At 38.2% G+C, this 27,753-nt stretch overlaps 2 protein-coding genes across 2 annotated transcripts in view; both read right to left on the bottom strand.

Moving 5' to 3' along the window:
* The window catches only part of hoxb3a (homeobox B3a), a 10,997-nt gene extending 5,350 nt beyond the window's left edge, over positions 1-5,647 (bottom strand). Inside the window, 2 exon segments of the mRNA XM_056453385.1 lie at positions 3,778-3,844; positions 4,897-5,647. The gene's annotated coding sequence lies outside the window, so the exon portion shown is untranslated.
* Positions 5,648-19,262: 13,615 nt separating this feature from the next.
* Positions 19,263-23,510, bottom strand: hoxb4a (homeobox B4a). The gene is made up of 2 exons (XM_056453392.1): positions 21,815-23,510; positions 19,263-20,881 (listed from the first exon to the last, which is right to left on the bottom strand). The coding sequence occupies exons 1-2, from the start codon at positions 22,236-22,238 to the stop codon at positions 20,565-20,567; spliced, it is 741 nt and encodes a 246-aa protein (XP_056309367.1). The 5' UTR covers positions 22,239-23,510; the 3' UTR covers positions 19,263-20,564.
* Positions 23,511-27,753: the final 4,243 nt, after the last annotated feature.

Genomic DNA, 27,753 nt, shown 5'->3' with positions numbered 1-27,753 from the left:
ATCATATCGTAGTTCCATTAAATGGAACACGTAATGTCTTGGCCCTCTTGTTACGGTAACACAATAACCAACTTTTCTGTAGATTCAACCCTAACGCAATTACAGAGTCGAGAGCGGACGTAGTAGGAGCAAGACCAGCCCAAACGTCAACAAAACAATATAACATTACCTGTGCGTTTCTTTGCTAAATAAAAATAAGTTACATGCTAATTCTTTGAGTATTCGAAGGATTGTTCTTAAATTTAATTCAAAATATTGTAAATAAATATTCGATTACAGACACGAACATTCGGAAAGAATAGGCCTGAACGTCCAAATTCAATATCAGATGAAAACACACCTTAGGACCAATCGAAGGTTTTGCTGAAATCGTTAAAAATCATTTGAATGTTTCACACTGACGTTTTACCACGGCAGTCTGTTTGCTCGCGTAAAAACACCACCTCAGTCTCGAAAATAAATCCACGCTTTCATTCCGAAGCACATATGAAAACAAATATACCCCAAAATTTCCTTTGTTATGTAACCAAGCCAAAATGAGACCAGATAACACAATCTGGGGTGCATTTATTTAGGGGTAGCGAACGAAAGCTCCAGCTTCAATGGAAGCTTAAAGCATTGTGAACTCTTCTTGAACCGCGTTTGGAGTCATACGGTCATAAATCACTAGGACACACATACCGCCATTCACAAACTGATAGCCTATTTCAGACCAGCTTACCTTAGCCTCTGACGAGAGATGCGCGGGCAGGCATCATATTTTCCACATTCGGCCACGCTGCAATCAATAAAAAAGCCCAAAGCTCATAGCAGTTTCGATATTCCAGCCAGACAGTACGCGTCAAACGCCGGGTATCTCGAGCACGGCTGCCCCGCGCCAGAGTGCGGGCGCTGCTGGACGATTCCCCTCGGCTCGCGAAAGGGGGAGACGGTCTAGCATGAAAGATCTGAGGTATGCGAGGGGGGCTGCAAATGGACAGGCAGCACTGCTCCTGGCCGCCCTGTCGACTGGTACGCCCTGCTCGCAGATAACAATGGCCTCAGATTTCGCCTTCAATTTCCCCTCGCCTTTTCCTCAAGGCGCAAAATTGAACATCATAATCCGAGGTGGGCTCCCGATTCGCCGCAACGTCTCCTCGTCTCATGTCGGGGCCTGGGTCTTGCTGGTATTATTAGCTCGCCTTTGCTAGGTTATTGTATGTAGTCAACACCAGGCCTTTACAGCTATTGGAAATAACGGAGCAGGCTGGATGTGAGACGCGCAAGCGTTAATCCCCATCAAACAGCGTCACCAGTGAAAACTTATGCTAATTGCAGGCATTCGGGACAAGATAAAGGTCTGTGGCGGAAGCTGAAGAGTTTTTTCTCCGAGTCTTTTTCACTGTGGTTTAACTATTATGCTCTAGTAACATTGTTTAGTAAGCAACTATAACTGAGGGGACCCATTTCTCTCTCCCTCTCTTACTCTACCAGTATATATTAAATTACCAGGAAGTACGTTCTCAGCTCCGGCTTGCCTCTAGCTTCAGGCAGAAACAACATTCTATCTGTATTGTTAATATTTCATCACATCCCTGCCAACACACCCAACTAGTATAATAACTTATGCGCAAAATATAAAAACCAATGAGGTGGGGGTGTAAGAACAAGAGAACAGACAACAGGCGGACTTGAAACCTGAGGGAGGGGTGTGAAAACAACACCAAAAAGAAAGATATTTTTATATATTAAGAAGCTCCGGTGAGTCCTGGTCACAGAAGTCTTGCGAGTTTCATGGATGGCGCGTGCATCTTAAAAAATAGACGAGAGAGTTTCTGAATTCCTTATGATTTACTGAAGGCTGGAGACAGAAATATCAACATGTCCTTTAAAGATGGAGGACAGAATAGGAAAATTGCGAGTAGAAAAAAAATGCAAAAAAGGACACGAGGAAGCCGACGAAAGACCAAAATGGAAGAAATAAGAAAAAAACAGCACCAAAATGTTCAAGCGATATAGCTACTTCTCTCTCCTTAAGCCAAACACAACGTCTCCCTCTCTCTCTTACTCTCTCACTGTTTTTATTATTCAGGACACTACCCCCGTCGTTTATGGCTACGTAAGATTTATGACTTCCACCATACACAGGCAGCTGTAAACAGGCAACTTTAAAAAGATGCATTTCTTCTAGGTGCTTGAATAGAGAGCATCACCAACGGTGTGGGAGGAAGGCACAAGGCAAAAATGTAGGTGTCTGCAACTTTTTACTAAACGGCATTGTTCCTTATTTTGCAACCTTTGCTAAAAGGATCCAATGGGGAGCCACTTAAAAGGGCACTAATTAACTAACACGTGGGCTGAGGCAACGAAATGCAGAAAACACTATTTCTACTCTTTCATTTTGCCATCTTTCAGCTTTGATATAAACATTAACAAACTGTTATTGTTCAGACAGAGGAACGAATTTACAGCTCGGATTATGGCATGCTGGCTTTCATGGACTGGGAGTAATATTGTTAATTTTCATTAAAAAAGCACAGCATATTAAGCTGCGCGAAGATGGATCTTACATTTCGCTTTCTTTTCGACTGGAATACAAAAAAAGACAACCGCAATCTCGGTGCATTATTTTCATGGATGTACATCACTAAAAACCAGAAGAAACGACACTTCCGGACACTCCATCCGACCTCAAGTGGATCACTGGATATTCGTTTTGAATTTTAATATAATGAATTCAATTATAAGGATTTTACATCTTTTGTATAGATGTTGGAAATGGATATTAAAGAAGTATTAAATTGTACACCTACTATTTACATTATAAAATATATTAGTTTGTGCTTCATATCTTCAATGTCAATGTCGTGTGTATTTTTACCATTTTGAAAACATTTTGCAAATTGATACATTTTGAAAAATAAAAAAAACATATGCAAATTTTTGCTATAAGTCACTTTAAATCACTATTGTGGGTGCAATTTAAAGACGAATACCGTGTCACATTGATATAGGGCACTCGTGTTGTTGTTAAAAAATAATGACATTAATAAATATTTTCAGATTAATATGACATGCATCAATACAGCAAAGTTCTCTACTAGCCTTTTGGCTAAACAATTAATGGACTGCTGTTAATGTTATTGTTTGGATGTTTATTTACATGGAAAAAACATGTTGTGAGTGTTATTCTAGCGTGGGACTTACTGTGAGTTGTGACTCGCCATTTGCCAAGCAATTATTTCAGTGTCAAACGCTTTCTCAAAGACTGCAAATAAATGTTTCGCATGAGCAACCCCCAAAATGAAAACCGCACGTAAACGCAATTTACTGTATCACTGCAATGCAGATTTCATAGACTATTTGGATTACACTTTTTTCCCAGGGACAACATTCTTTGTATATATTTTAACACAACGTATATGCGAAATGTGCATCGATAAATAAAACATACAACAGAAAGATTTGTAAAAGGTCTGTAGTATACAGTGGTATAATTGCCATACAAAGTTTGTTTAGTATATGTAGTCAAACATGCATTTGTTTGCTTTTGCATTACATATTATTGCACAAAAACATTATATTGGAATGCTTAAATGTAATTAAAATTAAAACAATTTAATAAAGCATGTGGATTTTGCAAATTTGTTCATTTGAGTATAATAAATATATATGTTCAGATTTGATAATAATCCCAATGTTTAAAAAAATAAATTGAATGAAAAAATACAGTCTTCTCAAACACATAACCAGAGGGTATACATCAATGTCAAGCGCAAAAAAGATTGAATCACTTACCGAGATATTGTCCTTTATCACTTCTAGATTTTATGCAAGGATACAGCTTCTTGATAACGAGAAGGAACTGTAAGTAGAGGAGCAGAAAAAGGGAGAGATGCAATCAAAACGGGGTCGCCAAAAATCCAATAGAGAACATCAGACCTCATGTAGAGAAATTGACCTCGAAGACAATTTGATGGTTGGCCACTGTTGACCGACATGTTAACCTTAAATTATGTTCGAGAATACAGAGACAAATTCTAGGCCAACGAAAATGTTTACGCTGTATCACAAAATCCTTTACGTCTATTGATTTTCAGCATGTATTGAATTAAGCATGATATTTCTAATAATTTAAAACAGAACCTTTGGCCTTCCTAACGGATTTACTGACAGCAAAAATTGTATTTTGAAAATCAAAACGATTCATACAGAAAGCTATGCTTACGTTATTTAAACGCTCAAAAATATACAAGCATAAACAATATAAAAAAAACATGATTTTTAAAAATGTTTAATTAAATCGTATTTTTCCTCAGTTAAATGCATGGTCTTATAATAAAGAATTTCCTATTCTTTGTTCTGCAATGTTTAAAATGTTGGCTTTGTGTTATCCACAGTGAACTGGCAAAGCAATAATAATAAGAATAATAATCATAATAATAATAAATAATAAATATTATTATTATTATTATTATTATTATTATTATATTATTATACAATAAACATTTACAAAGCAATTATTACAGGCAAATTACGAAACGAATAGAAAATTATTACATATAACATGCGATAATGTTCGGCGACCATTAAGAAAACCATAAAGCGAGTCCCACCATTCTGGTATAAATTCCTCCAATAAACTTGACATAAACAGCGCTTAATCCAGACGGGTGCCCCGGAGGACCGAAAATGGATATATACAGTAGGCGATGGCCTGAACAGAAATGGAATGAAATGGCCTTGCTGGTCTGCATAGCAGCGCTTATTAAAAGTGGAATAAAAACGTTGGACGGTTTCGTTCGCCGGCTCGTGACAGCTACCCCAAACACATAAATCAAAACGAGGATTCCCCCGACCTCCCCGACTCTGCGGCCTACAGCGCTATAAAGTTATTTATTGCATCCCCGCACTTACGCACGCCGTTGGCTCGATTCCATTCCCAGCACCCGGGCCCGTTTCTACCGCTGTCCGGGTATTTTTGAGTCGATTCGTCCCCGTTAACACACCAGCGACCCGCAGCCTTGCTGGACTAACCTAAAGTTACCTATAAAGTGAAGGGTGCTCGTGCCCCAGCAAGCAGGAACGCTGCTGCTCTCAGAACAAAGGGAGGAGGCAGCTCCCAGCCAGAAGAGCTGATGAGCCAATTTTTAGTGAGGAAAATGGAAGAGAAAGCAACCAGAGAGCAACTGCTTAGCCGAACCAGAACCAGCTTATCCTCTGTTCCACGGAAAGTGTTTCAGTAGTGTATAATTATTGTTCGGGCTATCTAAGGGTCGGAAGGAAACAACCGGATTCACATGCGCTCATTACTGCGGGCTTTGCAACAAAGGGCTCCTGCATCATTTATTTAAATGCATATTAAGTGGATGCACGGGCTGTGGGAGATTGTGACTCATTTTTCAGTCCGTTTAAATATAGTAAACCTACTATCGCACCCAATGAACTCGTTTACATATCTGCTCACTCACAATACAGTTGCATTTTTAACTTTATTATTCCTCTCACCCTCGGATAGTGCATCACTTCTCTGTTTGGTCGCAGCCATCTGTGATATAGTTCCTAATTTAAAAAATGTGCATGCAACATGTACGTACGAACATGGAAGAGAAAACACAGGAAAGGCGCGCGGCTTGGCTTTGACAGATTGGCACTGGGTTTGCAGCTTGACCTTTCCGTGGAGGTGCGATAACTCACCAGATTAATGATCAATCAGAGGTACTTTGGAATCCCCTTGTAATGTCTTATATTTATTCATTAATCTCCAGTCCTGTACGTCCACAGGCTCTTGATAAGCACGGATGGCACCTTCTGTGGAAGTCAGCGCAAAGCCCACCTCATCCCATTTGTTTTATAATTTACAAGGCGGTTGTGAACTGGCGATTTAGTAGTGACTGGGCCCTCTTTCCACATACAAAATAATGCCCTGGATCCTTCGTTCACGTGACACGCATGCGTCAGAATGTCTTTTAAAATCTTTCAAGGCTAACAAATCCAAAACAAATATAACTTTTTATATTCCGCGATTAATGACTTCTTCACCGTTTTCTTGAGTGCCACACAGCAAAAACATTGATATCGCCTCCCCATCACAGAAATGGCGAGCTTTCATCAAGTCCGTTCGTTGAATTCCAGTGCTTTGAAAAGTAATGAGCTCGAACGCTTAGCATACCCAGATGCCGAGAGAGAAGGCTGTTTTAAGCAGGGAGAGGCTAGATATGTCTTCTTTTCTCTTGCAGTCTGGCGGATGACATCCAACTTTCAACACCACAAACTTCAGTGTGAGGCCACTGGATACGTTAGGCCTTCTGTGGCCAATCTTTGAACGATTAAAGGCGTTTCTGCTCTCGCAGGCTGTGTGAATGGACAGGGGGCTTGGTTTCTGACACCCACGCATATAGCATCAACTAAAGATTTCTCGTTTGGCTTACTGACCTGTATGCAATGCTCAGAACAAAGAAGATTGAACAAATTAAGAACTTATTCTCATTATTTCTTAGGTCAGGTGGTTTCCTCTGTGTAAATGTTATATGTACACTACTTGATCTGTTTAACTGATCCGGCCTAAAGCTTTACCTAGATGAAAATATCGTTTAAACGGATTTACTTGTACTTACGGATTTACTGCGCAACGCCTTGTAACCCTACATAATCTAATAGTACTCACCAGGATGGTCTTGTATCAAAAAGAAACTTTCAGCTATTCTTCCACAAAGTTAATTTTTAAGGACCATCTGTGCATAGGATGGATAATGTTTAACTTTTTTTGAATAAAGACACTGACTGGGGAAGAGACAGGGTCTTTGGGTCAACCCAGGCCCATGCCCCCAGGGTCCCCAAAACTGCCAACTTCACAAATCAGACAACTGACCAGAGAACATAAAAATGCACTCTGTTAGCGGTGAAATAGTTGCAGTTGGATTTTTACTTTAGGAGTAGCAGAAAAGTTAAATCGGTCAATGAATGATTTATTTTGTGGTCGCTGTGTAAATACGCTCTTTACTAAAGCTACACAACTCCACACACTACTGCAGCTATGGGTGCCCATGAAAATCTTATTGTGGTAATTATGACAGCAATAAACTATTCTGAGACTGAAAAAGTATATGAAAAAAGGTTTATGACTTATTTGGCAACTGCACTATACTTTAAATCGCTCTGTCTTACTGGTCCCTTCTTTGTCTGTGATTTATGATAAAATCAATTAAATTGTATTCACTTAGAGTTTTGTGGTTTTATTGAGATCTGTGAACTAGTTCTCGGAAACCGCTGGTCACAGTTCTCTTTTGGGCTAACGACCATCAAGGCAACAACAAAACCAAAAGTAGTACTTAGAGAACAGATTTTTCAAACTCTGTCATAGCGCGCAGATTGCCTCAGTGGGCTGCTTTGTGAGCTTGGTAGAACCTTTTGGTGCAGATGTCTGCAAGTGACAATGTAGCTATTACGTGTTTGATGTCAAACATTTGTGCCAGAATCTTTTAGTGATTTATAGTCAAGGTTTGTTGACATTTGATTATATTATGTCTTCGTTCTATGTTACAAGGGTCAATTTCACCCATCTTGATTAGTGAAAAAGAAAAAATGTTTTACGCTACAGATAACTAGGACATTATTAGTAGTAGTAGTAGTGATGGTGTTTTGTTATTATTGTATTTTATTGTCTTGTGTTGCTCTAAATCAATTAATATGAAAATTGTAAAATATAAAAAATATTTAATAACCTAATAATATGAATCCATCTAAATGTATAAAAGATACAAATGTCTTGCGGGGAAAAACTACAGGGTTTAGCAATAATAAAATGTGACCAGGCTATTGGAGAATAAAAACTTGTTGTTGTTGTTTTCCCTTATTTTCTTTCTTTAAAACGTCCACGTTTAAACGACCAAGGAACAGGAAACACAGAGGAGACATTATGTTTCAATATAGCCGTCTACCTTGAGGCCACATTTGAATTATTAGCCGCTCCTCTATTACATTTGACAGCTTGCGCCTACTGTAGGTTTTAGGGACACCAGTCGTTTTACAAGCTGCAAAATTGAAAAATAACAACAAGACTAAATGGCCATAAGCCCATTTTGTGATACCTGTGGCGCTTTCAGTGGAGAGCAAAGCAAAGACTGAAATTAGGAGCTGTTAGTAGAATAAGCAGTCTCTCTGTTTGGGTCATAAATCTGTCTTTTTACACTTTCAGACCTCTGCGCGAATCTCCACACTTTTCCAATTAGTGAGTTGGCTATTTGAGAAATTAGGCTAACTGATGAATAAACGTATGAGGTATAACGTCAGTTTAAAAAAAGGTACAGAATAGTAGAGCAATAAACCATATATAGTGAGCTATGTGTGGAATAAGGCAGCTTTTTAGCCCTCGTTGGTTACCAGTTTGAAAGCAAGTATCTTCAGTTGTTTGAAAACAAAGAAAAAAGTTTTCGAAATCGGGCACACCCAGGGATGACTAGGTCACACAACGGATAATTAATGACTTGTCGGAAGAAGAGCTCGGGACACAAGGAAGAGTCCAGGCATGCGGCATCATTCGAAGCTTGCAAATCTTACCTGACATCCAGCATTCCTCCCGGTCTCTCCGTCGAAGATGGGCCTTTGTTTTTTGGAATACTTTCGCAAAACGACGGAACTGATTGGCTACCCTGAAAGGACTGTTTTATAGATTTATAAATTGTTGATCGATGCGAAAAGGTAACTTTTTATAGCTTCCTTATCGATTCAATGGTTTACACAAAACGATAAAATTAGGCTACCTTGTGGATCACAGCGTTCATGAGCGCGCTGGGAACTGTTAATGCGCGCACATTCCACACAGGCGTCCACAACCACAATACTCCGGGAGCTCAGCGCTTTTCCTTCAGCCGAACCCCAGGCTCTGAGTCTTAGCGTGTGACTGCTCTGGAGCACCACTCACCAGCAGGCGAAAGATTCCACCTCTAGCCTCAAGCTGTCTGATCGCCTCTCGCTGCTTGCGCGGAGCAGGGTGGATTGACACGGTGAACTAGTGAACCAGTGGACTGACAGGACACACAGGGTGGAGAAGCCAACGGGGTTCGCTTGTCCAATAGGGGACTGCACGGCTACGGGGCCAACACATGGGCCATATGGTTATTGCAACCTGCAGGCTTCGGCAAGGGCGAACACGGTCAACCTCATTCCGATAATTGTTCCCTTTCCTGTCGACATCCAACACGATTATTGTCTCCTTTTTTCGTTTTAAGCGAACGATGCCAAATTCCGATAGATGGAAAAAGCGTTTTACTTGATATTTTCTTTAGTTTAGAAAAATAAGCTTGCATAATATTTTAGTAGGTCACACTTTAGTCGGTTTTGTTTTGCAGACTTTGTCCTAATTCACATCACCGGTATTTGTTAGAATTGCATTGCAACCCTCCAAGTCACTGCACTTGGCTTTCCTTCTTCGAGGCTTTTGTGTTGTAGGTTGTACACAACCCACGCATAGATAGCATAAAACAACAGGCGCGTGCGCTCCCCTCCCCACACATACACACACGAACACACGGCAGATATAGACGGAAGTTCAATTATAACTATTTAAAAGTGTGATGATAGTATCCATGCTATTCTTAGCCACTGCATGAAAAGGCAGACACTGGCTCGAACATTTCCGGCTAAATTCTCTTATCGCGCTCCCCATGCTCCTCAAATGGATAGGAATCCAGCGTGTTGCCTCTGGATAGCGTTTCTCTGCTCATTTTTCATGTGCTTTCAATCGCTGCTCTGTGTAGACCGTTATGAATTAGAGAGAGGTTTGATATTGATTTATTTCCAAATGGGTAATTATTCGTGCATTAGCAGACAAGGGAAACACCTGGAAAACTCACCTAAGCTAACAAAATAAATCGTAGTTACGTACAACTGCTACTGCTGGCCTAATAAAATGACGAATCTAATGAAAGACAAAAGGACTTAAGTGACCAAAAACATGATTGCATTAAGTCACCATGCTTAGTGACATGAAGTCCACGATCAAAACTTATTACGCTATTATGATTTAGTGAAAGCGAATACACAACTTTAATCGTCCAGCCATTATTGTTTGGTGGCACACACACGACATTCATTTTATTTTTTATTTTTTTATTTTTCTTTATTTACTGCAAATGTAATCCACAATAAACGAAGAGGTTTATCTTATACCGAAGCCGTGCTAAATTATTATTATTATTATTATTATTATTATTATTATTATTATTATTATTATTATTATTATTACTACTACTTCTACTACTACTACTTCTACTACTACTACTACTACTTCTACTACTACTACTACTGTTATTATATTTTATTATTATATTTTTATTATTGTGCCTACTCTCTTAAGTGTTATAATGATTATATGTTATAAACTATTGAAGTTTTTTAAGATGGCTAAACAGAGGCTTAGTTTATACATCGCTCCATCTTGTTGGTGTAGATTTTGATGCAATAAGAGGACAATATGGCGGACATCCAATTCAAAGGCTAAGGAAACTTGCTAGTGATGAACTAGCAGAAAGAAGGAGAAAGCTACACAAACATCTCCTGTCATATATTGCAGGCCTGTCTGAAAACGTTTATCAAAACGCATAATACCTTGATTTATTATTATCAGTATTTGCTTTCTTTAGAGGCTATTAAACAATTTTACATCACGATTTTAATTCTGACACATTACCATGCGACTAATCTTTATGAAGTACCACTAATATACTATTTAATAATTAGTGAACATTACAGGATTATATATTTGATTGCATAATTTTGAATAATCTACACCACTGGCTTTTCTTGTGATAACCCTAAATGTATAACTGCACATACTAAAACTATTTTTCCTGCAAAGATGTGGAGATTTAATGTCTATCAAAACTGACTGGCGTTTTGAATCATTTATGCAACCTCGCCCGTCACTAAACACGTGAAATCAGATATGAGATCTGCCTGACGAGTCCCTGCACGAAAAAATGTCCCATCTCTTCGCCCCCTGCGCATCCTCCAAAATGAGCTCAGATATTGTTTTTGACACACCGCCCGGCAACAAGGTGCGCTGCTAGAATTATACATTTTGAACGTGCTCGCCATGCCGGTGTGCCCATTAATATTTGATAGGAGCCAAGGAGTTATTATAATTTTTGCTATACAAAGGTTTGTTCTATACCCAGGTGGAGAGAAGGTGAATACAAAACATTGGCAATGCAATAAAGCAAAGCATCCATCAACCGTTATAATAATAATAATAATAATAACAGCAATTATTACATATTATTGTTGTTTGCTTTATTATTATTGTTGTTGTTATTATTTTCTGGTGCTGTTGTATTGTTGTTGTTGTTGTTGTTGTTGCTGTTGTTGTTGTTGTTGTTGTTGTTGTTGTTAAGTTAGGTTTTTATCTTGAACTTATGCATGCATTTTTATGTTTATCTGAATAAAATAAAGCTCGATTAACCTCTTTGTTTCTGGTCGTCTTCCTCAGCAGCGCATGTGCATTGCACAGTTAATGCCATCTACAAACCATTAACGCGTCATAAACAAGATTTGCTACAGGTAAAGTGGCTCACTTGACAAGCCTCCTCTTCGTGTGATGAGGTGGATTTAGTTCATATAGCATGCCAGCTAATAAGGCTAGATATTGTGCTATTCTATTCTAGGTTTTCACAGTTTTGAAATCACTGTTGTAAATAGAATTTTTAACATTTACATGGCTGTTGGTAGCTACTTGTATTGTTCAGACAAGTCAGAAAGCCTACTCCTAAATCTGGTAAAATCAGTGTATTTAGCTTGTCCCATATTCAAAAAGAACATAAGAGAAAAAAAAGATCTTTGTGTTTGAAAGGCTAGTCCGTGACCCTCTTTTAGCTTAAATGCAATTTAAACTCTGTCGGTGTTCTAGTTAAGAATAAACTAAAGCAGTAGCTGCCCTTTTCTGCTCAGTAAGTACGCCTATTAGGTTTTCACACCATGAAGAAAAACAGCTGCAGTCCAGGTATGAGACCCCTGGCTATGAGTTTCCTGGCGGGCGCGGACACTTTTATGAGATTTACAAGGCGACGAGGCGTTCCCATTTTGCCAAATTTAAACAAATCTTCCCTTAATTGGTAATTGCATATTCAGTAACTCAAGACCTGCAGCTACTTAGCCTTCATATTAGTCGCTGATCTATTGTCGTAAATCGTTCGCGATAATCAACTTGGGTGCTTAAATCTGAAGGAAGAGAGCAAGGGGTTCGCGGGCCGTTTTCGAATCAGAAAGTCGGCGAGCTTAAACGGTAATCCGGGGAATCTCTTCCTCGTTCCCGCATATCGTTGCTTGCCCATCATTTTCAAAGAGAAATGATTTATCGCGCAGACGGCCATAAACAACACAACTCCCTCACAAATACACAATGGCAGCCCCGCTGCCGCTGACACACATATCACTATAAATCAAGCGAAGTAGCTGGCTGAAAAGACGGTACATAGTGTGAGAGAGAGAGAGAGCGACATGTAAAGGAAAGGAGAAAGACGGTTTATATGGGATGGCGAGAAAAAGAAGGGTAACACGCTGCTGTATATATATATATATATATATATATATATATATATATATATATATATATATATATATATATATATATATATATATATATATATATATATATATATACATACATACATATATTGATATAAATGAATCATGGTGTTATGCTATGACATGTCGCATCACTCCTGTTGGCAGCTGAATTCAAACGATGGAATGGGTTTGTGATACATGCATGACAAGGGATGGCGAGGATGAGTATTTCTGGATGATATTTACCACAACACCACAAAACGGCAAATAAATGCAAGGAGTCGGGTAAGCCTGGAACGGTTGGCGGCGGTCGAAGTGGCGTTCCCCGTTTCCTCGTATACTCACAAGCTTCACACGGTGAGACGCTCCCCCGTCCAAATTTGTTTTATTGCAGCCTCCGTGAGGGTCTCTGCCTGTGCTTTTTTTCGCTCCGCTATAGGGCTTGTTTTTAAAAGGACAGTTGAATTTCACGTCAGACACTAGGAGACCATGTCTGCGATATTCCTGACGAATACATATCTATTCTGCAACCACTGCATTAATTATTTAATGAATCACGTGACCAGGAGGGGGATGGGGGCACCACGGCTTGCACGCTCGCGGGATTACTATGACCCAACACTCCACAGCTACACTACATGCTGTTCTGTTCCTTTTATTCGTAAAATGAAATTCTTCATTCTTTTCAGGACAAGGTAAAATAAAAAGTTTGTTACGGTACATATGTGGTAAACAGTAAAATATACATGGTAGTAGGCTATATAGCAAATAGTCATAATTAAGATTTAAGTTGTGTAAGTTTTCTCTCTTTTATAAGTGTATTTTATCTACGTAGATAATTACGTTTATATGAAGTAGTTTACATTAGTTATCAGCACTGTATATTTAATATTTATTTCTACTTTACAATATTTTTCCAGTCAAATTGTTCATCGAGCTATGTCATGATTTGTATAAATTCTTTGTAAAGTTGCTTTAAATATATATTATATTAAAATAATAAAGAAAAACAGAAATGAGACTCTTTCTCTGTGAAGAAATTCTTACGATAACAAGCACTCTGATGAATGGCTGTTGGCATTACAAGTGATATCACATACCCAATTTTCACCACTGATTCCTTGCCAGCGTATTTAACACTACAACCAGGAGTTTATGACACTTTATCAAAAAGTTGTCAAGTTAATGGTATAAATATTTTTGAATAAAAATCTGTAAAAAAAAAAAAAAATGAATGAATGTAACCATGGTTAAAATTTACCAAATTTACGAAAATGTACTAAATTTACCCAATTAATTTTCAAACTGGTCATTTTATCATCACAATTTTGTTTTTTTTAATTCTCTGGGGGTGTTTGGCTGGCGAAGACAGGTTACATGCGACAAATAAAGGAGAAAAATCTCTTGTGGAGACCCTGCCGTGAGCCCTAAGCAACAATAGTAGGATGCCCTTCTGCACAGCGCTGAGGCAAAACGGAAACAATAGACCTGGGGCTGAGTCAAAAGAAACGGAGCAGTACAGAGACTTTGAAGGTCAAACAATAGCCTGACTTGCAGTGTGCTTCGAATAAGTCTAGCGATTAATTTGCACTGACTTTTTCTGTAGCTAATAACAGTCAAAACAGCTCGAAGGAACGAATAAATCGCGCGATTAAAGTGTAGCCAGCTCCGTGGCAGTTTTTATCAAATGCAATTATACTATTTGCCAAAGAAGGTGAATGCAATAAAGATAAGATTCTGACCGCTGCAATTTTCTTCTAAATGTTCAATTGGATCCATTTCTAGTGTGCAAGGTGTAAACATATGCGATAAACTGTATGTGGTTACATTAAAGCACCTCTGCCTTGCAGAATAAAGTATCGGTGTGCATGCGTTGACTGTTTTGTAAGAATGAAAGAAATTGTGTGATTTCAGAATGCATTACGAACGCACGTGTTAGGCTTTCTTTGGGGACTTTGGTATAAATGAATACGATAGCATGGATTTCTGACAAAAGCGGAGAATTTTGTCATCATGCGCTTTTCGTTATATTAAAAAGCTAAATAGGTGCAGGCTAGTCATTCCTATAAGAAGCTTTATATAATAATAGAATAATTTGAAAATAAATGCTATATTATTCTCGAATTTCTTCGATTTGCTTTTGGACAGCTTGTTTAGTGCAAATTAGTTAAATGGCCAAATAATCTAAAAATTTCGTTTAAAACTAAGTAACTGTAAAATAATTTAGAAACGGAATCAATAAAATACAATTAGAATAAGCACCACAAAATGAAAATATAAAAAATAAAATTATGTTTTTGTTATTGTTATTATTATCATCATTATTAGTATTAGTATTATAAATTTGTCTGTTGCTGTATATGTTTTATTTGTTAGTTGTTGTTAGGACATACATTTGGTGTTACTGTAATATTTGCTAAATGCGCGTCTGCAGTATTATTATTATTATTATTATTATTATTATTATTATTATTATTATTATTATTATTATTATTATTATTATTATTATAGAGAGAGAGAGAGAAATTAGATTAGAAACATAGCTTAATGAATATCCCAGATTTTGCAGGCGCTTAAGTAAACAACGTTTGGCTAAAGGCTAGGTTTAAACAGAGCGGCGGAGATTGATTTACGGCACTGAGCATACCCTCTTTTATTGGCGACTGTAAATCTGTCAAAAGCGGCAGAACGCGTAGTGCCTTCAAAAAAACATATTCTTTGAAAGGGAGAATCGCAGGACAGCTCCTTGTTGGAATAAACCTGTATTTTACGCCAAAATTATTAAAGAGAGTAAATATTTTTTTAAAAATCACAATAGACTAGAATTAGGTTTAGTGTTTAAAACATGTATTAATAATTAATTAATATCTTTTCACGTGATATGAGTGGTTTTATTTGTTATAAATAAATAACAATAATATGCGGTAGGACTTGCTGCTGCTTGTGCAATCTTTAATCTGCACATTAAATGAGTCACGTTTTCAGAAGCAAGAGTAACAAATAAAGCACCTGAATATTCCTCTTTAGTAAGCTCACTCATTACTCTTCGCTATCTCAGGAAATAATGGAATCTGTATCGCAGCAACCATTCGGTTAGTTAAATATTAATATCGAATGAAGAGGAGCCCAGTTGGAGAGATACGGAGGGTTAAAGAAATAAATGCACGCGTAATCTGCATATCTCAAACAAGAGATTAAACATATTTACTAAATAGTTGTAGTAAGCCATGTGTAACTCTGTAATGTTAGCTCTGTAATATTACAGTAATACTGAAGAAATAGTGGATTAGTTATGCAGTAGAGAAGGGGGGTTGCGTTTTGCTGGCAATGTTAACAATGGTGATTTGCCTTACTTAATATGTGTCTCTTTAAAACACACACACACACACACACACACACACACACACACACACGCACACACACACAAACGCGCGCACGCAGGCTCTCAGCCCAGGCCCGCAATGCTGGCGCGCGCGGGCCATATATCTCTGTGACTATGCGGTGCTGACCTCCGCTCCGTGGCTTTTCACAATAATAATTCAGCAATGCGCGAGGGCTATTTGTTTCGCAATTAGCGGCGTGAGCTAAAACAGGCACCACACCATCACATCAGCGGTACAAGGCCAAACGGAGAGCTTTCCAACAAACCTTGAAGGAGGGAGTGGAGACCAGAACAAGGAGAGCAAAAAGGAGGGGGCTTACATGATACAATGCGAGGCGTTGTCACACAAAATAGCCGTCATATTTCTGAAGCGGAAGGCCCTCTTGGCCTCTCTCGCAGTGTTACAGCTACTGAACTACATATAAAGGAAATCGTAAAGTAATCGCACTCTGTGTATTCTGCAGGTCTGGACACGCATGGTGACTATTCGGGCCTTTCTCATGTGGCTCAAACCCAAAGACGGGGGAGAGGTTTAAGGATGGGTCTTTGCAAGGCCACGACTGCTGTTATTTTAAGGGCCCCAATAGTTTACTAGACTGTCTGAGAGAAGAGATAGCACGGTGCCCTCGGGTTACAGTGCCCTGGCCGCGCTGTTATGACAAACTCGCCCTAGAGCTTTGTTGGCCATGTAACACATAGCGCTGTCCTGTCCGCGCCGGGTCAAGGGTTTCAGAAGGGTCAGTCTGAGACTTCGCAACAGACCTAATCGGTCAGAAAAACGTGTCCTCTAGTTGAACCCATTCCTGCCATTCTGACTGCCTGCTACAAGAATTGATTTTTTTCTGTCATCCCTCAGCTTTCCTCAATATCGGTTTTTATATTTTTGTCTTTTTTGCCACGCTTCATGCCACCCAGGTCCGCAGAGGGAGGCGAAAGCTGTAAACCAGAACCACTGGCCTTTTCTCCAGTACGCACAAAAGATTGATTTGCAGAGGTTAAACGGCGGTGAGCGTGTATTGGAGCATTCGTGCTCATCTAAGCAAACAACATGGAATTGAAGTAATTTGCTACAAGTCGTTTGTTTTAGGCAAATAGTTGCTCTCGAGACATTTTCGTTGGTATCTTTCATTCCTGTCTGACCAATAGAGCATCGAATTATTTATTCTCGATACTGACCACTTTGCGCCTGTGTGGCACACGAGCTCTCTGGTGGAATTGAAAAGGCGCTCTGGGTTGTGGAAACGCATAGAGACACAAGCAAAAACCATGAATGAAGTGCAAAAGAAATAAAGTGCATTTAAACATTAGGGCAAAATATCATATTCGCAGCTGAAAGACCTAATCTTGTATACTTTAACTTATACACTGCAAATCTTGCTCACGTGTATATATGACACATTGCAACTCATGCATATTCACTGTGTTGATAGAAGACACATGCGCGTTCACGCGCAGAGGATCGGACAAACAGACGCTTGCATTTTTACACAACATCTCAAAGGCTCAAAGAAAAGAAAACATGCTGCCACTTTAGCTGTGATAGCACACACCTAAAAGCTATCACAAACACACGACAGCCGGTACCCAAAAGCTAACTTTTTGTCAAAGCAGCCATAAAACCATCCGTGCCACAACAGAACAAATGGGCCTATGCCACCCAAGTGTGAGAAGGCCATAAAGCAATTAAAGTGCTGCAAATAAAACAAAATTACTGTACCTTAAACGCTGCCATCTCTGGTCCTGTGAAGATTCTCACTCGCGCTAACATTTTCAAGAGATTCTTTATGGGACATCCCTCGCCAAAAAAGTTTTCTTGTGGCATGACTTGGTGAATAGAAGATGGTAGAGAAGGGAGGGGGGTTGTCTTCAAGTGCCCTTCAAGATTTCACTCCCCTCCTAACAGAAGGTCCGAGCAGTTGTGCTGCCGAATGACAATAGGAGAGAAGACTTGTTTAAAGAGAAGAGGTGATTAATGATTTTTCTGTATAATTCTCACATTTTTCTTTAGGCATCTGTCTGCAAATAATGGCGGTGAACTTTTGAGGCCCTCAAAAGAAATCTGTTCACTCCTATTCAAATCAACGTGGCTAAAAGGTTTTGGGGGAAAATATATATACATATAATAAAATGTGACAACAATAGAATTCCAAGCTTTATACAGATGCCACACGCACATGCATTCATTTATGTTGTGGAGAAGCCTGTATTTTGAATAGACGCTTTACAATTTTGAATTTTGAATTTGAACTACAAATTCTATCTTTGTAGTAAGATTTTACCCAAATCACAAATGAGTGTATGTGTATATATAAATGTTATTTAGCTGTGCTAAATATTCATATCACTGCATAGCTCTTAGAAAAATGGCAAACTCGTAGCCTAGTTTGTACACCAATTCTAATTGTATATTGTTCCTAAAGTGTTTGACCTAGCTGATTTTTTTTATTATTGAAGTGTTTGACGTTTGTGTCCAGACAGCATTTATTAAATAAAGCTGGTGGGTAGGGTGGCAGACAAATGGCTTTAGCGGGTTGTTTGGCGAAAAAGCCTCTCTGATATCAACAAGCATGTAATAGAAAATCTTCTCTGTGCCACGGAATGCAAGAAGACCAATTTAAGGCCATACTTTTGTGTAAAGTTCAAGCCAGCAAACGGAATGTTATTTTCTCCGGCTCTATATTTTCAATACCTGCTCTGAGAAAAGAAAATGAAAATTAATACAAGGGCTGCGCCTTCCAAAAGAAGCCATTTGTCTTCTTGATTATCTATTTGGTTGTCAGGGTTTGAGCTATGGCACCGACCCGCTCCTTTGTAATATAAAAAACACACAGCTTGCGCTGGCAAACAGTACCGAAACTGTTGTGCAAGAATTACACTCATTAAAGCATTAAAAGCCCACGAGCCGAGAAACTATTTAACTTCAGCTTTTTTCTACCATGGATCCATATTTTAGGCGCATTCACGGCGTCGTTGAGCAGAGGGTTTGTGCACCGTTAAATTAAGGAGAGGCGAGACAGAAAGGAAGGGTTTTGTGATTTAGAATAAGATTACAAGGCGTAATGTACCAGGATTACTCGCAATGCAGCGATATAAATCACCAGATATATGCAGTGATCTTCAAGACGAGCGAGAGCTACAAGTCTAACGAAAATGCGGAATGGCAACCCAAATTAAATGAAATAGTTTTTAGCAAAACGCAGTGGACAATGAAATCCCCCATATGGTATATATATATATATATATATATATATATATATATATATATATATATATATATATATATATATATATATATTGAAAATAAGTACATAATTTTAAAAGCACAAGAACACAGGACACATGTAGAAAGATTATACTTTTCCGCCATTTATTAAATTTCTAGAGCTATTTACATATAACAAAGGTAAACAGTGAAAGGTACAAGCAGAAAGGAGACAAAATACAAACATGTAAGGGAAAATTTACAATTCATGGGCGAGAGAACGGATCTTTGGAATGTAAAAATTATCAAATTAAAAATTAATAAAAATAAGAGAAGAAAAGAAATATGGTATGTGCGTATCTCTATGTATCATAAAATAAAACGAGGGTGGTAATGACATAATAAAGAATAAAGGAAAGATATTCTGTATTTGTTCATGCAATATACGCACTTTATCTCTATACAACCCTGGTCACTCTTAACTTAAAATTCATTTCATCTTGCAAACAAACGCAGAGATTAGCTATTACAGATATTTTTCATTTAGTCAAAAGAACTTAAAACGTGTCACTTCATTAAACAAAACAGAAAATACAATTGAGGTAATTCAAATAGTACTTAGCAGTGCTCTCATTAAAATGCTTTGCGTTGTACCGGTTTTGGTTATGCATATCTAGCCGTCCAGCTTCATTGAACCTTTTAATTATATTTAATCTTAATGACAACTAATTAGTGATATTTGTTCTTAAACTGAAATGCGCTAAACAGGCGAGTGAAACAAGTCCCTGTATTTATGATGAGCGACAAATTGACCACACGCACAACAATCCTCAGTCCCATTGGCATTGCATTCCAAATGCAAATAGCAAAATAACCTAATTGCTACAAAATACAAAACTTCATATCAGTTGAAAAACACTCGGCTAGTTATTTTTAAGCCAGGGGAATAAAAGGAGTTACAAAAGGTTTCTTGGCAAAACAGAGCGACTCATTTATTAAGCACAACGCTAGACGTCGAGGTAATGGGCAGGCCTACGGTTCATCCCTTGTACCACAGAGTAAACATGACAAATGGGGCCGAGTTTGGCGTGATTAAAGATGAAACGCGGATCCATCTTCACCAAATCTGAAAACTATCTGCCGCCTTCTGTGCTTATGGAAGGGGCGAGTGAGTAGGAGAGGCGTGCGGGATAAAATGGGAACCAGACTGGGAAGGCAAGCCCATCTGTAGTGGCATTTGTGTTCGAGCCTTCACCCATTTTAGTGTTTAAAAGAGATGAACATTTCTTTGTCCTTTCCCACACATCTTGCTCGTACTTTATCCCTGTTTCTAATGTGCAGGGGAGAGTAGGGAGACACAACGCGGGTAAAATCCACGTTCTACACTCCAGAAAATGTGTCTTTTCTAATTGTACGTGCTTGGGCATCAGTGGAGGGCTATAGACTTGGCGGAGGTCCGCTTGATCGGCTCTGATTGCTGCACAATGTCGGGCCGCCGCTTGAATTAGTGCTTGCAGAGTTACTTCGTATTTTGGTGTTCGGAAGCTTATGATCCTTCTTCCACTTCATGCGCCGGTTCTGAAACCAAATCTTAATTTGTCGTTCAGATAGGCATAGTGTATGGGCAATTTCCACTCTCCTTCTGCGGGTCAGATAGCGGTTGTAATGGAACTCTTTCTCCAATTCCAGGACTTGCTGCCTCGTGTACGCTGTGCGCGAGCGCTTTGGTTCACCCCCTGAATAGTTCGGGCTCACTGTTGGGATAGAAAGAGCGACACGTTACAAAAAGTATGACACAAACAGACACACACATACACACACACAGCCACACATACAGTGAAGTTGGTAGATATACTTTCAAATCACATGCACACGTTATAATAATATAGTATAATATTTTTCTAAAACATTAAGAAAACTATCTGCATGTATTTGCAAGTAAATATGCGACTGTTAAAAGATTAGATTATGCAAAATGGTAAACAAAAAAGGTCATTGTCTGTTTAGGATAACATTTGGGATAGGGACAATGTGTGCTGATTTAATATGTTACACGTTGCATAAGAAATTCTAAAAATACACGGTCAGCATGTATACTACGGGGAACAGCAAGTCTTTGTATTTGAACGACTGACGATTTTGCAAACATTGCATGTGCCTCCTTTTCAACGCACACCATGGCAGCTAGTACATGCGCTAATTATGGTATAATAATAGTTCATAAAAGAGTGCGTCTGTTTGTATTACCATTAATGTTTTATTATCTTCCTCATAACTGTGAATATTTTACCTCTCCATAAACCTTCTTTACCGGTACTTTTTTTTACTAACAATTGTAAAGTGGAAGTATAAAGTAGCCTACACATTAACCCGTCCAGTCACTTAAAATCAAATTACTGAAACATAAAACTTAACTTATAGATTACATGATAACTCATAAACCTCTTCTCGGTAAGAAATTAGAACGAGAAAGTTGCATAGACCCCGAAAGAGCTTAAAGAAGGAGTGCAATAAAAATTTATGGAGGGTGTAATTATATTGCCCTGCAAACAGACGGTCGTAAATCTCGACCAAGGGCAACTTCATAAGAGGAGCAATAGATTTAACGCCGGACATTATGCTCTCTAAAGTGGCTGAGCTGTCTGCGCACGGAAACACACTAGTAAAAGAAGTTCAGCTGCACTTACCGATGTTTACATGGACTTTTTTCATCCAGGGGTATACCACGGGATCTTTCCTTGAGGTGACCGTTGAAGTGTTTTGGCTAGTGGGAGTCTGACCGCAGGCTGGCGGAGGGCTTGGAGTTACCGAGTCGCAATGATGGCTTGGTTCAGGGAGAGGGGTCGAGAGTGCGGTTGTGGGTAGAACGTGACCTCGCGGAGAGATAACCGCGGCAGGCTGCCCCGGACCCTGGCACGATGAGTAGGGTGGGTCGGCGCAGCCCGACCGCTGGTGGTAGATCGACTCATGCTGGAACGAGGGGTCTTGCCTCTGGGCGCTGTAGTAGTCCGGAGAGTGACTGGGTAGGTAGTCGCTCTGGGAATATTCCTCGCAGGGTGGAAACTTAGGGTCCACATAGTTGGAGTTGATCAAATAGGAACTCATGGCCATTAATTTCTTTGAATTGCACACAAAATATACTAAAATTTATATGTATCCCTTTACTCGTTTTCCTGTTTCGTAGAACCCTCCTACTTTCTGTCAAGTGAACAAAGTTAAGGGTCCATGTGACATCGTCAGCCAATGGCGTGGATCTTCGCGATTCCCGGATAAGGAAATGGGATTAGTCAGTTTAGACCGCGCTCGTCTACTTGCATTTCGGAACAGTGCAAAATGACATACTTTTCATACATTACCGTGCCTTTGATGAGATAGTGGTAAAATCAAAACAATAACACGCCGGACAAAGGGGAAGGCATGCTGGATTCTACCAGCTCCACAGAAAGTCACGCCCCCAGTCTCTCAGTTTATCTGGACATTGAGAACATTGACTACACCTCTATAAAGATCTGTTAAGATTTAGCGAACTAAAATGCTGCAAAATTTAGACCAGTGTTCATGAAAAGCGGTATCAAGGGAAAGTGATGCAAGAAATTCGCGTGTGCCAGGCTCTTAAATGCACTCGCTAATAATGGTGAGAGAATGGTCGTGGCGTGAGCAGCGTGTCAGAGATGAATCTAGGCTTGTTTAAGATCGATAGAAAATTCATCAACTAATTCAGGTTACAAAGCCTCCTAAATCACAAAGGAGACCTTCTGCATTTAAACATAGTCTGCAGTCATTTCTCTCCAAACAGCGCGTTTATCCTGTACGCCAAATCTACTCACAATGAATAGTAATTTATATGCTCAATCCCCTATTATCACCAGCAACAAATATTTCTCCTTGCTCACTGATAATGTTTAAACCAAGATAATCAAACAATCACTAAACAATGCAGATCTCTACAAAGTTAATTTTGCCACTAATTAATGCCTTAAATATTAAAGGTCTCACAAAATACGCAAGACATCGTATACGTTCTTCCTATTTACACAACAACTGAAAAAATGCAGTAGTTACAAAAATATCTTTCGTTCGTGCACCAAACGTTCAGTCGTGGTATTAATTACAATAACAAACCAAAGGTTAAATGCCGTCATCTTTGCCCGTTGAAGTTGAATGTAGCCTATACATCAACTACATACTCCCCTAGATACGAATTTGTGACTGTGCGTCTGTTTACACAAATCCGGATCTACAGGGTATATATAGATGACAGGTATCTTCTTGACAGGTATTGAGAAAGCCAGCTCACCTTGACAGCGCTTTCCCATTGTCAAGTTGTTGCACCTGGAACAGTCTGTCTCCAAGGATATCAGCAATCTGTCGCAGCACTTAATGGATCGGTGCTTCCTTTATAAACTTTTCTAATAGTTTGTAGTAAACACTGGAGATTCTTTTTTCTTCATTTCCCCCCAAAATAACAACTAAACTCAACTGAACAGAGGAATTGACATTTTCTTCCTCGTGGCTCTGTAACATCATTTACCTACAATCAGAAGGACATCTATATATTTTACACGGTTTATATATATATATATATATATATATATATATATATATATATATATATATATATATATATATATATATATATATATATATATGTATGTATGTATCCGAAGCGCACACCTACTCTAACTTTCAATCAATTGATTCGTGTACTCTAATTTGAAATCTGAATATTACTTTAAAATGCTTGAAAATTAAAAAACATAATTACAGACGGAGACTTTTACAGATAGTAATGCATACGATAGACAGTAGTGGTTTTGTAATGTAGTAAAACGAACACACGCCAGAAAGTAAATGCGACCGCGACAAATTTCAGTGAAGGTCAAAATAAAGCTGGAGCTACTGGAATAAAACATGTGGGGTTTATGGCAGGTCAGCACTGTTTGCCACCGGCAAACACCAGTCAAACGGCGAATAAATAGTGAGGTGATAGGGTATAAAACAATAAAATATGCATGTAGGACAGTACCAATAGTTCTTTAACCCCTTGACACCAAGCAAACATTTTATGACTCCTTAAAGAAGCGTTTCTCTCGCCAAACACTCGGTCTATCATTTCATGAAAAGCGCTCTGATATAAAGAACATGTAATGTATCCATACTCGTTGTTTTGGGATTGCACCGATAAATCCAGGATGATTTTTAGATGTGCATAAAAGGTAAGATTTCGTTTTTAATTTTGCATTAGATGAAAAATTAAAAAACAATAAAACGAAATAATATTTCGATATACCAGTTTACTTGTTATTTAAAACAGTTGAACTTATCTGATTTATTGGGGCAGTAGGCAATATCACAATATCAATCAACCAACATAAATAACGGAACAACATTATTTGTGTAACAACATAGTTTTGTTTAGCGCATTGCTAAACAAAACGACTGTACTAGTAAATAGTATAATTATAAACCGAGTAAAATTATATTTGTAGCCAACGAAATTTTCAATTTTCATAATAGTTTATAATATATAATAGTTTATAATTTAAGTACCCTAAAAAAAGAAATGAAAATTTATCGAAAAGTACTAAACAAACACCCAAAAGATTAAACAAATGTTGCTTTTTTTTGCCCTTTTCTTTTTTCAAAGTACGTACGTTGAAAACGATTTTGTGTGCGTGTATATCTATCTATCTATCTATCTATCTATCTATCTATCTATCTATCTATCTATCTATCTATCTATCTATCTATCTATATATATATATATATATATATATATATATATATATATATATATATATATATATATATATATATATATATATGTGTGTGTGTGTGTGTGTGTGTGTGTGAATACAAAGGTTTCCAGTCCAGCCTTTGTTCTGCTGCGGTTTAAAGACAAAGAAGTCGGAAAAAAGAATGAAAGATAAACTTAAAAAAAGAAAGATGGAAGATAAAACTCATGTAATAATTCTAGTAATGTTAGTAAATAATAACTAATACTACAAAAAGATTTTGAACGTATTTTTTTATTGAGCAGTTTGAACGTGCATATTATTTTTTATCATATCAAAGAAATCTGTAGCACCCCTAGCGTTTGGCAGTCAAAGCTCTAGCAATTCTTCAAACAGGCCTTTGCCATTTAATTTTTTTTTCAGCTTTCCTGATTCTTTTTTTCTCGTTTCATTTTGATTGTTTTATGGTATTGTTCTTTCCAAACATCTTGCTCTGTTGGAATAATAATTTAACATTTAGATTTTTTAGCTTTACTTCGCATGTAAACTACACACCTTATTTCACATTTTAGCGGAGCAAAACTTTTTTAACAGAATAGGAGAAAGTTCAGCCTTGGTGTCCAATCTAACCCTTTCACCCCCTGAAGTCCCCGACCTCGCCTTCACCCCCGTAAGCCTTCTCCTTCTAAAAGCCATAGGGACCTCGAGCCATCTGCCTCATTATGGGGTTAATGTGTACACCGACAGGCATTGAAAGCCGCGGTTCAGAGACTATAGCCAAGGTAAATATTCACCATATAAAACCCACACACGCAACAGTGCAACTCCGTGGGGCTCGAATTCAAAGTCATAACTCCGTTATGATTGGAGGGGGGACCCGTACTCTCGCCACAGTGTGCGCGAGCACGTGGTCCGCCCAAGCAAACACCTGCAAGAAGAGAGCACGGCGATATGCAAATGAAGCGCCTTTTTCTTTACTTACTTTTTTACTCTGTGCGTTGCACCTCGCGTTTCTGTATTCTCTCGCCCATATCTCCTCTCATTTGCGGTACGCGGTCTTTGTAGGTGATTGTCGTCGCTCCAAAGCCTTTCTTTGCGTTTCAACCGTTCCTGCGAGTCCCTCCGTCTGAACCCCCCCTCACTCCTTTCTCCAAAGCCACAGGTTTAGCCCGTGACCTCGCCGTGATACCTTTGTGTTCAACTCCCTCTCATTGCCGTGGGTCCCCTGGTACTCCTCTTTAACATCACGCGACGATAACAGATAGGCGGACATTAAGACATTCAAGAAAATCTTGAGCCGGCACAAGAGCTCAGAAAAAGCAATAATAAGAAAAAACACTGAGCCACCAACTTCGACCGCAGGAGTCATCGCGCCGTATTTTCTGTTTTCCGTTTCTGTTTTCTGTTATCTTGCTGGCTAGAAGACGGGGCTTTCCCAACACAACGCAGCCTTCTCTGTCCCAAAACAACTAAAAATAAAATGCACGTTAGCCTCAAGCCGCTGTGAGCTCTACAATACCATTGGGCGATATAAGGCATTTTGTTGTGGACTCTCAAGTTTTCATATTAATCTCGCACTTTGGCAGTCTTTGTTAAACAGCGAGGCGTGTCACGAGTCCCAGTACATTTTAATATTTGTTAGACGCACTGACCTCCGGTTCACCCCTTCTCTGGGTCTCTCCCACTCTAAAGTTCTATAGTAATGCATGCATAGTTTGCGCGCTCATATTGAATTGTGCCCAGGTCATTACTTTGAAGAAAAATGGCTCGAGAAAGGGGGTCATTCAAAAAGGCTTTATAACCCACAAATCAGTTCAGCCATTGAGCAATTCTTTATTTCCCTGGTTGTATTCAGAACACTAAAGGAGATGAGCAGCGTGCATCTAAAATCCAAACTATGAAACGGCTGCTTGTGTACTCTTAAATTTGCCTTTTATCTAATCGTTTGTTAACTAAAATTACCAAATGTTTATTTCTAATGATTTCTTCTGAAGTGAACTCGACGCGTAAGCGTAAAATACTACCTCGATTGAAAAAAAAGCTTTACAAAAAATAACCCGTTTAATAATAGAAATTAAGATATTTATATCTTATTATATATAAGATATATATTAATTTATATATTAAAATTATACATATTAATATGTAAAAGAAATGGTGGATTAATTAAACCCAAGCACTTACCCAATAAATTAAATTTGTTCTCATTATTTTAATAAAAAAAATGTATCCGCCAAATTTATATATATATATATATATATATATATATATATATATATATATATATATATATATATATATATATATATATATATATATATATATATATATATATTTGCGCTACGGTTATAACATTGATTAATTGGCAACAACAATAATAATTATAATAATAATAATAAAACCAGGCTATACAAGCCTATTTTTTCGTTCAAGTCGAGAACACATAAAACGTATATAATGCTGGGTACAACACTGCCAAGCAACGGCGCATGTTAGAATGGAATGAAAATTAATTCGATGAACTCTAGCTGAACTCCAAATGGGACGAGTTTTCTAATATAATTATTCACCACTTACGTACGTTGTTTCTCAGAATACCAAGTCGTTCAGCATCGCATCATCCTAACTAGCCACCATTAGTCCAAATGTTAGTGCCGGTAAATTAATATTCATGACCAAATTATCAGTTGCCCGGTTTCTCGGTTTTTTTTCCCAACATTAACCAATTCCAAACATTTTTATTAGTACAATATTTAATGTATCGTATAAAGTAAAAAAGATCAATTTTTTCAATTCGTATAATTTTATTGATCAATTCAATTATTTCGATTATTTTCTATTTTATACGATATTAAAATATTAGTTAAAGAGTTATTACATGATGGGGTGTA

The sequence above is a fragment of the Danio aesculapii genome, chromosome 3, assembly GCF_903798145.1.
Source record: "Danio aesculapii chromosome 3, fDanAes4.1, whole genome shotgun sequence".
In the NCBI taxonomy this organism is placed as follows: domain Eukaryota; kingdom Metazoa; phylum Chordata; class Actinopteri; order Cypriniformes; family Danionidae; genus Danio; species Danio aesculapii.
This window is presented reverse-complemented; position numbering and strand designations above follow the sequence as displayed.

Coding starts and splice junctions, on each gene's coding strand:
- hoxb4a (XM_056453392.1), bottom strand. CDS start 22,238: ATGGCCATGAGTTCCTATTTGATCAACTCCAACTATGTGGACCCTAAG. Junction 20,882..21,814: donor AAAAGTCCATGTAAACATCG/GTAAGTGCAGCT, acceptor CTATCCCAACAG/TGAGCCCGAACTATTCAGGG.